General features: G+C 51.5%; 3 protein-coding genes across 3 annotated transcripts; 1 reads left to right on the plus strand and 2 right to left on the minus strand.

Moving 5' to 3' along the window:
- Positions 1–49: 49 nt before the first annotated feature.
- On the minus strand, positions 50–3,313 carry N7484_005022 (protein kinase family protein; the record flags this gene model as incomplete). Its single annotated transcript, XM_057115442.1, has 1 exon — positions 50–3,313. One exon carries the CDS (start codon positions 3,311–3,313, stop codon positions 50–52), a length of 3,264 nt encoding a protein of 1,087 aa, XP_056975582.1.
- Positions 3,314–4,217: 904 nt separating this feature from the next.
- On the minus strand, positions 4,218–7,655 carry N7484_005023 (endopeptidase La; the record flags this gene model as incomplete). Its single annotated transcript, XM_057115443.1, has 3 exons — positions 4,218–4,370; positions 4,428–4,645; positions 4,709–7,655. The coding sequence occupies 3 exons, from the start codon at positions 7,653–7,655 to the stop codon at positions 4,218–4,220; spliced, it is 3,318 nt and encodes a 1,105-aa protein (XP_056975583.1).
- A 1,487-nt stretch (positions 7,656–9,142) lies between these two features.
- On the plus strand, positions 9,143–10,883 carry N7484_005024 (putative mitochondrial DnaJ chaperone (Mdj1); the record flags this gene model as incomplete). The annotated part of the gene is made up of 3 exons (XM_057115444.1): positions 9,143–9,352; positions 9,418–10,673; positions 10,724–10,883. The coding sequence occupies 3 exons, from the start codon at positions 9,143–9,145 to the stop codon at positions 10,881–10,883; spliced, it is 1,626 nt and encodes a 541-aa protein (XP_056975584.1).
- Positions 10,884–11,030: the final 147 nt, after the last annotated feature.

An 11,030-nucleotide genomic window follows, 5' to 3' on the forward strand; every position in this document is an offset into this window, starting at 1 on the left:
CAAAGTTACATAACCTTGGTCCAGAAGAGGATGGTTCAAGGATCTTGCTCTAGGAATAGTCTCTAGAGGCTGGGTTGATAGGGAGTCGGGACTCGACAAGGTAGGGAATGCGTCTGACTGAGCTGTTGTCGATAGCCCGGGTGACAGGGAGCTGTGATTTGACAGGCGAGATAACACACTTGGCAAAGCCATTCTCAACAGTCGGGTTGATCGGGAGTTGCGATTCGAGAATGGTAGATATCAATCTAGTAGGCTCGTTTTCGGCAGCTTTGTTGGCCAGGGGTCGAGGTTCAGGAAGCGAAGAGGCCATTTTCATGGGTCCGTCTTCAATAGCCGGATTTATAGGAAGTCGTGATTCGAAAATTGGGGGAGAGGGTTCAATGGAGTGTTTCTCAACAGTTGGGCGGGTGGGGAGTTGCGACACGAGAGGCGAGGACACAACCATAACAGAGCCGTCCTTAACAGCTGGGTTTATGGGAAGACGTGACTCAACAAGCGGAGAGAATCCGGTGGAGTCGTTCACAACAACTGCGCTAGTGGATAATTGTGTCTCTCGGAGTGAAGACACAGGCCCAACGGGATCATTCTTAATGGCCGGATTTATGGGTAGTCGCGACTCGACAAGAGGAGAGATTTCGATCGACTCCTTCTCGATAAATGCGCTGGTGGACGGCACATATTTTAGAGGCGGAGACACAGGTATAGCGAAACCATCCTCAACAGCCGGGCTTATAGGCAATCGTGATTCACAAAGACCACGCTTCGAAGGAAGATCGTGGCTATCATCCTTCAACGCAGGATTGATAGGCAGTCGAGAGCTATAAAGGTATTCCAAGAGAGCCGAAGTGTCGGGTTTGGGCTCGCAGCAAGTAGATAAAGATGATTGCGTGTCTTTTGCCACTGAAGGCCATGTCCGGTGTCGGGAAAATGGCAAAGCTGGGTTGATGGGAAGAATAGAATGAAAGAGAAATGGCATTGCGCCTAGGGATTCGGCTGATTTGGGAGCAGGAGGTTGGTGCTCAATTGATTGATATGTTTGCTCTTCGTCATTGGTTGGGACTGGCATCTGTTCATCGGGCTTTGTAGAGGCGACTATGGGCTCGGTGTTGCGTGGGTGGTCGTTTCCATTGATTGAATCTTGGTCGATAGATGGTTGGGATGGTTGATATGGAGTTGTATCTGAGGGGGATGTTTCTCGCTCTGAGACGTTGGAATTGAAAGTTTGATCAAGGCTGTTGGTCCACGCAGCTGTGTCGGCACTATGGGATGGATGCGTTTCTGCTCTATCGTGGCTTGGCTCGGGTGTGTCCCATCTTCGTCCTAGATCATCAATTTCATGGTGATTCAATGTGGATGCCGAGGAATGTCGTGACAAGAAAGCTGCTCCCCCGTTGGAACCCGCAAGTGTAGGAGTCGACCCCTTGCCTTGATCGTGGTGGTCTGAGAAAATGGGCTGTGGCATGCCGTTGTGTGTTTTTGCAAAGTCGTTCTCAAAGGGAGGATGAGAATCATAAGGACCACCCAGAGGGAGAGTCACGGGGTAGGTATTGACACCGTTGCTTTTTGTGACGAGAGGCCTTAAATCATGACCAGAAATGTCTCGAGCCCGGCCAGCCGGCATAGATCGTGAAAAAAGGTTAGTCGGGAAAAGGGTAAGAAGGTCCTTGGCGGATAATCGGTGTCGGGGAGTAGGGCTGAGGCAAATATCGACTAGTCGGCGGTAGTAGTCGGGTACATCCACGTCATTTCCCAAGAGCAGGGGACGAGGTTGTCGTTCCGGCTCGTCCTCCTCCATCGCTAAGGCCCACAAAGTCATTCCGAGTTGGTAGAGATCTGTCTTGACTCCGATATACATGGAGATGCGCTGGTTGCTCTCGATTTTTGCGGCGATCTCTGGCGGCTCCCATCCAACAGGGCAGCCTCTGCGGTTAATGTCGATAATATGCGCATTGTCGTCGCCATCCACCACAATGTTCGATAGTGTGAAGTCTCCCTGGACGTACCCTGACTCGTGGATCTCACAGAGACCTTGAACAATTTGCTTAGCCCATCGCTCCCGTCTAGCAAAGGAAATATCTCCCCGCTGATCATACAGAATGTCGACCAGTGCGCCCTGAGCTGCATAGTTGATTAGTAGGCCCTTGACCACCTCCTGTCGCTCATCGACCACAATCGCTTCGACCTGTATCACATTGGGCGCACGATTCAGCGCATGCAGCGCATTAATTTCGTAAAGAAATTCATCCACGGTATCAGGACCCGGAATCTCCTTCTTAATATACGCATGGCCCCCCAGCCGTACTTTATAAACAAACCCAGAAAGATGGGATTCGAAGTGCAAAAAATTCTCTGGCACACACCGAGCACCCCGCAGGTGCCCGATGCTGGAAATCGGAGGATAAGGGATCGTTTCGTTCACGTCTTCGGTAACATGAACGTGCAAGCGGCCATCGCGAGTCTCAACTTTCAAATTGGTGACGGTATCGTAAAATTGAATCTCGGGAAGCGATTCGCGAATCGACTCGTAAATTCGCGCACATTTGTCCCGCTGGTATCGCAACTCCTTCAAATCCTGCTCAAGCGAGTCCTCGGTTGCGCCACGGTAATCGCAGGAAATCGTGACTCGGCGCCATCGGGTCGGGGTTTCGGCGTATGTCACGAAGAACTTCTCCCTTTCCGAGCGATCCCGAAAGTGCATGCTCAGGTTCAAAATCCATCGTCGTTCCAGCTCCATCTCGAGTGTGTTTGGCGGTGCGCCCTCAGGGGCAGTTATGTCGGGGGAAGGGTCCCAATCGGGTTCGGAATCGGGCTCATCGTTCTCCACGTCTAGGTCCTGAGTATCCAATTCGAGCTCGAGGGGCTCGTCGACCGTGGTAGCGGTGGTCGGGCCGAGCCACTGAACCTCTGGTGCGGAAAGTCGAGGGCCCACGGCGGGCGGTGGAGACCGGGTTCTTTGGGCACTCAACGGGCGACGGTCGACCGACTGTGTACGACGGTGCTGGGGTTCAAGGTTCAGGGGCGCGAGTTGATCACGATGCTCAGAGTTCTGGCGTTTAAAGGGGGCTAGGGGTAGACCAACTCCGACGCGACGTGACAGGCGGCGAGTCAGGTTGTCTTGCTTGTTACTGTCAATAGAGGACGCTCGGTTATGGTTGTGGGGGAACAGGGCATCGTGGTTCCGAGAGTCTCGATCATCTCGACCCAGCCATCGTCGCAGTCCCAGTCGATGCCACACGCTCTGCTTTGGTCCCTTTTCGTCCATTGGGAAACCCAGCCGCGTTGGGCTACAACTGCTTGCAAGGGAGATGGCCATACGGCTTGTGCAAGGAACTCAATCACCCCCGCTTGCTGAAACCCCGACGGCCATAAGAATTGAGCCCAAAATGGAAAGGCTTGGAGAGGCAGATTATAGGGAACAAAACAAAACTCTGAGTAAGAACCTCAGTTGACCTTCAAGGCACGTGTGTTTGCCCCCCTATTCTATATTCGTTTTTTTTTTCCAAGCTTCAATCTGGTGTGTCACACAAGGGTTGCAATGGGATGAGGCTGGGATGGTCCGTGACTTAAAAGGCGGTGCAGAAAGAGAAAATTTCAGTAGATAGTCGGTCAACGTATCCCATCAATACTTTTGATTCTTAGAGAAAAAAAAAAAAAAACTTGTATGGACGTTAGCGGTGCGAGTTGTGCGTCGATCCACTGCAAGGTGTGAATGTCTCACAGTAACCAACAAAAGCACAGTGCAGGGGTTTTTTAATTCGAAATAAATGCAATCAAGGGTGAAAAAGATATATGATTCATTCTACGCACAGATCAAGATCCAATTAAAAAAAAAAAAAGTGAGGCTGCGTTGCGGCCTGACACTCAGTGCCTGATTGGGATGATGAAACACTCGGTGATTGGTGGGATGAAGAACTGTACATATCTAGAGCGATATCTTATACTCCGTACAGTTCGCTGCATTATCTACTGAAACACACGTCAGATACCCCTAAGGAAAGAGTCCTTGGTTCTGCTTGATTTGAGGGGAGCATGTTCTAGAGAAATTCGGGGAAAGAAATCAAGCGTCTAACAAAACGTCCAACGCCAGTCCATGCATTCCGGTTGGGGAAGACAAGACGCCAAATACCCACCGATCAGAAAGTAATAAAACAGAAAAAATCAACATATACAAAGACACATGTATATACCACAGGCACATAAGAAATTGAAAAGCCTTTTTACTCGTCATTGGAGCTGCGTTCGCCCTCGGGCTTGGTCAACGCCTTCTGCCAGATCGTACGCGCTGCCTCTTGATCCAGGGTGGGGAACAAGAGGTCGAACACCTCCGAGTACCAGCTAACCGGATGGCCAGTGATGCCCTTCTTGATATTCTATTCACATCGTTAGTATAGTGCATGGTGGGAGGTAGGAGCTGGAGAATGGCTCACCTCGGGCAACTCAAGCCAGTCAGAGGTGTTGTCAGCTGGGAAGATGACTGTGGTCGCACCAGCCCGGCGAGCAGCCACTGTCTTCTCTCTCAAACCGCCAATCCGCAGAACCTTGCCAGTAACTGTCAATTCGCCAGTCATGGCAATTGTGGGGTCAAGCGGGTGGTTGAGCGCCAGAGACAGCAGTGCACTAGCCATGGTGATACCAGCAGATGGGCCTAGTAAACGGTGGTTAGGTTAGCCAAATGGGAAACTTATGGTAAATTAATATAGACACATACCATCCTTTGGAACAGCGCCCTCGGGGCAATGCAGATGGACCTTCGCCTTCTCAAAGAAGGCGTTCTCGGGGAACTGCTTAGCCATGACGGACTTGGCAAACGAGTAGGCGATGTGCGAGGATTCCTTCATGACATTCTGTAAGTTACCAGTGATCTCCAGCCCTGGTCGCGAGTTGTGCTTCAAGGCATTCTCCAGGATACACTCGACATAGAGCGCAGCGCCACCCATGCTTGTCCAGGCAAGACCCATGGTAACACCGGGGGGGAACCTGTCGAACAGACGGTCTGCAGTGAAAACTGGTGGTCCGACGTAATCCTTCAAAGTATCCTTGCCGATGCTGAGCTGTACACTCTCGGGAACCTTGAGAGCAAGGCGAGGAGTCTCGGTGGTCGACTTTTCAGGCTCGAGTGGCGCCTCAGCCGGATCCGAGGACTCGTGCTCCTTTGACTCTTCCTGAGCAGCCTTGCCCTCGTCGGTCAATGCCGCCTCTTCCGGGAACGCCTCCTCACCCAGATCCTGGACGATCTTGAATGCGGCTTTCCGGTAAACCTTCTCGATCTGCTTCTTCAGGTTACGGACACCGCTCTCCCGGCAGTAAGACTTGATCAGCTCCTCGATCGCTTCCTTCTCGAGGCTCACATCAACATCCTTCAAGCCAGTCAGCTCCCGGGCAGCTGGAGCCAAGTAGCGCTCAGCAATGGCCATCTTCTCGTCAGCTACATAACCGGAGAGCTCAATGAGCTCCATGCGATCCAACAACGGGCGAGGAATGGTATCAGTGACATTGGCGGTGCAAACAAACAGAACCTTGGACAGGTCCACAGGAACATCCATGTAATGGTCCAAGAAGGAGTTGTTCTGCTCGGGGTCAAGCAACTCCAGCAACGCAGAAGATGGATCACCCTGGTGGCCACGGCCAATCTTATCCACCTCGTCGATCAGGATCAGGGGGTTCTCGGTCTGACACTTCTTGAGAGCTTGGATGATACGTCCAGGAAGAGCACCAACATATGTCCGTCGGTGACCCTTGATCTCTGCGACGTCAGTCAACCCACCCACAGAGAAGCGGTAGTACTGGCGGTTCAATGCGCGAGCCACCGACTTTCCGATACTGGTCTTTCCGACACCGGGAGGCCCGACAAGACAAAGAATTTTTCCTTCCACAGTACCGCGAAGCTTGCCTACGGCAATGAACTCCAGAATTCGATCCTTGACATCTTTCAGGCCGTAGTGGTCCTCATCAAGAACAGACACCGCGTTCTTGATACCAAAATTCTCTACACTCTTCTGGCCCCAAGGGATCTGAGTCAACCAGTCCAGGTAGTTACGGGTGACGTTGAACTCGGAAGCCGCAGGCTCAAGGTGAGCCAGCTTGTTGATCTCCTCGTCAAAGACCTTCTTGACGGCCTCGGGCATCGCAAGCTTCTCGGCCTTCTCCTTGAACTTCTCGACCAGCTTGTCCTTGCCGTCAGACTCGATACCAAGCTCTCTCTTGATTCCCTTCATCTGCTCCATGAGCCAGTATTCACGCTGACGCTTCTGGATCTTGGCCTCCACGTCCTTGGTAATCTTGGACTGAAGCTGGGCATTCATTAATTCCTTTTTCAACACAACAAGCGCCTTGGGAAGACGCTCCTCAATGTTCATAGTCTCGAGAACCTCTTGCATTTCATGCAACTCACCAGCCGAAACCGCAGCGGCGAAATCAGCAAGCTTGGCGGGCTCGTCACTGAGATTTCCGGGGAACTGATCGGTGTAGAAAGCAGAGATCTGGTCACGGAATAAGGGGTTCAGAGTAGCGATCTCCTTGCAGACGTTCACGATTTCGCTAGTCACAGCACGAATAATCCCATTCTTCTTGTCGAACGGCTCCTCGATCAGATTCTCCACATTAACCAAGCTGACTGGGTATTTTTTCAAAAAGGAAGTAGGTTCATAGTGGTCTTTGGGCGCAGACTCAGCAGCTCCCTCTTCGAAGCTCGCCACAACGTCACCCTTCTTTTCGGTCTTCTCTTCTGCGGGGGTACCCTTCGTGGTCTCGCTAGGGGGGAGAAGCGAAGAGATCTTGATGCGACGGTGTGGGTAGAGGACAGCAGTAACACCACTGGCCTCGCCGCGGAGAGGATAGGCCGCTGTAATTTGAGCGAAAACACCAGTATCGTAAACATCGTCGAGGTTCTCAATGACATCACCATCGGCGTTATCATCCTTGAACAAGAATGCGCCCACATACGGTTGGCCGCGCTTCATCATATCCTGAATGGCAGCCGCGACATTGGGGTCGCGGATGGTAATTGCCTTATAAAACCCGGGGAAGAGGGGCCGCTTCGCAATAGGAATCGCCATGACTTGCGGGTATACATCTGGCACAGCAGGCTTTTGCAAAGCCTTGTCCCCAGATCCCTTCTTGCTCTTCTTCCCACCATCATCATTTCCGCTGTTGCCGCCACTGTTTGCGGAGCTAGGCTTCGAGTCACCCGCACCACTGCTCGGGGGTATAGCAGATGGTGTCTGACCTGAATCACCCTTTCCATCAGCCTCGACTTCCTTCTTAGACTCTTCTTCTATTGCCCGCTCTTTGTCAGCCGATGATCGATCCTTTCTACGGGTGGAGCTTGTCTGGTCGGCGGGCTTGCCCGTGTCGACAGCTTTCCGCCGTGACTCTGGAGCTCGCTCCGCCTCTTTATTCTCCTGTGTTGTCTCCTCCTCCTGCTTCTTTTCTAGCTCGTCATTTTGGTCCTCTGGTGGGGGTTTCTCTTTCCGTTGGATGGAGCTAGAGGAGAACGTGCGGGGAGCCGAGGGAAGGGAACGGCTGAGACGGGTCGCAGTTAATGCTGAGCGGAAAGAGGCATTATTCCTTGTGGCAGTAAGGAAAGGGCGGCGGAGTAAAGGGCGAGGCGTTTGGTGGAGCGCAGCTCTCCAGGGGAGGGTCTGGCCGCGGAGCATGCTACTGGCGTTCTCGGTTACTATATGAGGTTCGGGGGTAGGGCTCCGGAAACGGAGGATTGACGTATAGATTCGAAGCTCAAACGAGCCTTATTGCAGCTCCAGGGGGACAGAAAAGAAGCTGAAGGCGATTGAGAAGAAACGTGGAAAGATGTTGAGGTCCGTCAATCGGAGACCACTCGGCTTGCTCATGACCTGAGCAGAACAAGACCCACTCGGTCCGACTATTCTTCCGCTCGATTCTTACAAATGCTAAATGAGGCAACATGGCACACCTTCTATGCACGTCTACATAGTGGATCCATTCTCTCCGTTTTTGAAATATAGTTCATTACGGCAGTTCTTTCGCCAAGGCTGATCATTTGATTTACAAATACCCCGTCGATTTCTCCCCTCCCCCCAATATCCGGCAGGACGCTTCAGCTGTTCGAGGCTTCAGCCATGGTCATTTTCTTCAAGATGTGAGATTTCCTTGGTCGTAGCAATACATTGCTTAGATTGAAGGTTTTGTGATTTCAATTTCGGCTGAACAGAACGGCGACGATGTCCTGAGCCAAGCCACAATAACAGTGTCGTCTATCAATTCTGCTGCGTTGGTCATTTTATTCCAGAATTGAGATGCTTTCCAGGGCTTTAACGAAAGCGAGAATTTACGTGTTCATCTTCCTAGGCCATTATGATGAGTGGTCACTTGATAGTAGACAGGTCTGATATAAGCATTGTGACGGCCTCCTAGGTGCCGAAATGAGGTTGAACTGGCCCTGATTTTCGAACTCTTGACTAACTTATGATATATCTAACCATGAGTGTCTGCATAATAAATAATCCGAGCTAGACAGATAAAAGGAAGAAGAGAGGAAATAGTCACAACACATTTTTGATGTCTCCTTGATACCCTTGATATCCTCCGGAATCTCCCTCTTTTTCCAAGCGACAAAGGTTTTCACGATTGCTTCTAGCAAGATTGATGTAATGTTCACGTATATTTACAAATTCAGAAACTTGGGTCAAGGCGATGGTTCCAAGGTTTATAGTGCAAAACCACAGCTGGTGGGATTGAAGGGGATTCTCAAGGGTTCGTTATAGAAGAGCGCCTTGTCATTCGAATTCCTAGTACTACCCATCTATTTCCCGAGATTGTACAACTGGCGCGTATCGTTTTAAACTTCATAGTTTCGATGGCAGATGAAAAGGAGAAGGTTCAGAGTCTACAGTATAGTATGAAATCGACCAATGATATCATTTCCATTCACAGTTCCACTCCCACCGGCCCGACTTTCTTCCGCGGCGTCAGTCTCCTCGTTGACTAGACGTTTCTACCACGATCCCGACTGGTTGAAGACAAGCCATTGGCGCCTTTTCTGGTATAGACTTTTTTCAAAAATTTCCTATCCTTTTTTCCTTTAATTCATTTTTTTCTCCTTTCTCGCCGGAGTCCGGCTTCGAGTACTGGCTAATCGCTGCCCGACTATCATCATTCCATCTCTATGAACCCATCCGCGGCATTTCCCAAGGCCGCGGCCCTCCCCGCGCGCCTGCTTCGGGCTCAACCCCAATGCTCGACTCAGACTAGTCGTCCAACTGTTTGCACTGCGCCTCAGACACGAGCTTACCATGCGGGAGCTTCTGCATCTCCTGCTAGACGGCTGCGTGATGGTGCCTGCAAAAAGAAGGCCCCATATGAGCTCCCGGCCCGGGTATGTTCCCCTGTCCCCTCTGTATCGATCCCTCTCATGGTCGATCGGTAACTAATTAACAATAGCCCTTTCACTCCACCGCATCCCTCGCAATCGCCGATCCCTACAAAGTCCTTGGAGTAGACAAAGGTGCCTCGGCCGGTGACATTAAGAAGGCATACTACGGTCTGGCCAAGAAGTATCACCCGGATACCAACAAGGAACCAAACGCCAAAGATAAATTTGCTGAGGCTCAGTCCTCCTACGAGTTGTTGTCTGATCCCAAGAAGCGCGAGCAATACGATCAATACGGCGCCTCTGCCTTTGACCAGAACGGTGGTTTCAACCCGAATGCTGGAGGCAATCCATTCGCTGGCGCTGGAGGTTTCCACGGATTCGGTGGAGGTTTCGGTGGTGGTGGATTCGGAGGCGGCTTTTCAGGCGACATCAACTTCGAAGATCTGTTCGGTGCTTTCGCCGGTGGTGCTCGTCGGGGCGGACCTCGTGGCCGACGCAACCCATTCCAGGAGGAGATACTGGTTGGAGAGGATATCGAGGTCCAGAGCAACATTACCTTCATGGATTCCGCCAAGGGTACCTCGCAGGATATTGTCATTACGCCTTTGACGCAGTGTGGAACTTGTAAAGGTGATGGGTTGAAGTCCGGTGCTAAGAGATCTCAATGCAAGTCTTGCAATGGTTCTGGAACCCGCGTTCATTTCATGCAGGGAGGCTTCCAGGTTGCTGCGACTTGCGATGCTTGTGGAGGTGCCGGTATGTCTGTGCCTCGTGGATCGGAGTGCGGTGGTTGTCACGGAAGCGGTGTTGTTAGAGAACGCAAGACCTTAAAGGTGGATATTCCCGCTGGCGTGGAAGACGGTATGCGGATGAGAGTCTCCGGTGAGGGTGATATGCCTCCCACTGGAACAGCCACCGCTCCTGGTGCTCGCACCCAGCGTGGCGATCTCTACCTCACGATCCGCGTTGCTCCGGATCAGCGCTTCACCCGCAACGGATCAGACATCCTCCACACAGCATCGATCCCTCTTACAACTGCTTTGCTAGGTGGTGAGGTTACTATTCCTACTCTTGAGAAAGAGGTCAAGGTCAAGGTAGCCACTGGTACCGGTACCGGCGATCGGATCACTTTGTCTGGCATGGGCATGAAGAAATTGGGAGGTGGTCGCTCTTCGCGATTCAGCCCGACGGGTGACCTGAAGGTTGAATTCAAGGTTGCCATGCCCAAGTATTTGACTGGCAACCAGCGAACAATCCTGGAGGTTCTTGCTGACGAGATGAACGATAAGACGGCTCGACGGACTATGAACTTCAGCAAGGAAAGGTAAGCATTCATCTTCCCCGTCTATAGCTACAGCACTGACTTCCAGCCAGCCCTCCCGCCGATACCGACAAGAAGGATGAAGGGTTCTTGAAGTCCGTGTGGCATCGACTGATGGACAAGGACAGTGATTCCACCAAGTCCGAGTCTGACAAGAAGGATACCAAGGACAAAAAGGAGGAGAAGAAGGGGGATGACTCGAAGTCGAGTTAGATCCGTGTAAATCCGTGTATTTTTATAACCATTTGGGCTGTATTTACCATGTTATTCTCATAGCGCTGGCGGGATTGGAGCATTTGTTCTGCCTTGGGGAAGATGGGGCGGACCATGTATTACTATGTTAGGCTGCCATGAAGCTCT

This window comes from Penicillium longicatenatum (assembly GCF_028827895.1).
Source record: "Penicillium longicatenatum strain IBT 33135 chromosome Unknown contig_2_segment0_segment0, whole genome shotgun sequence".
NCBI lineage: Eukaryota > Fungi > Ascomycota > Eurotiomycetes > Eurotiales > Aspergillaceae > Penicillium > Penicillium longicatenatum.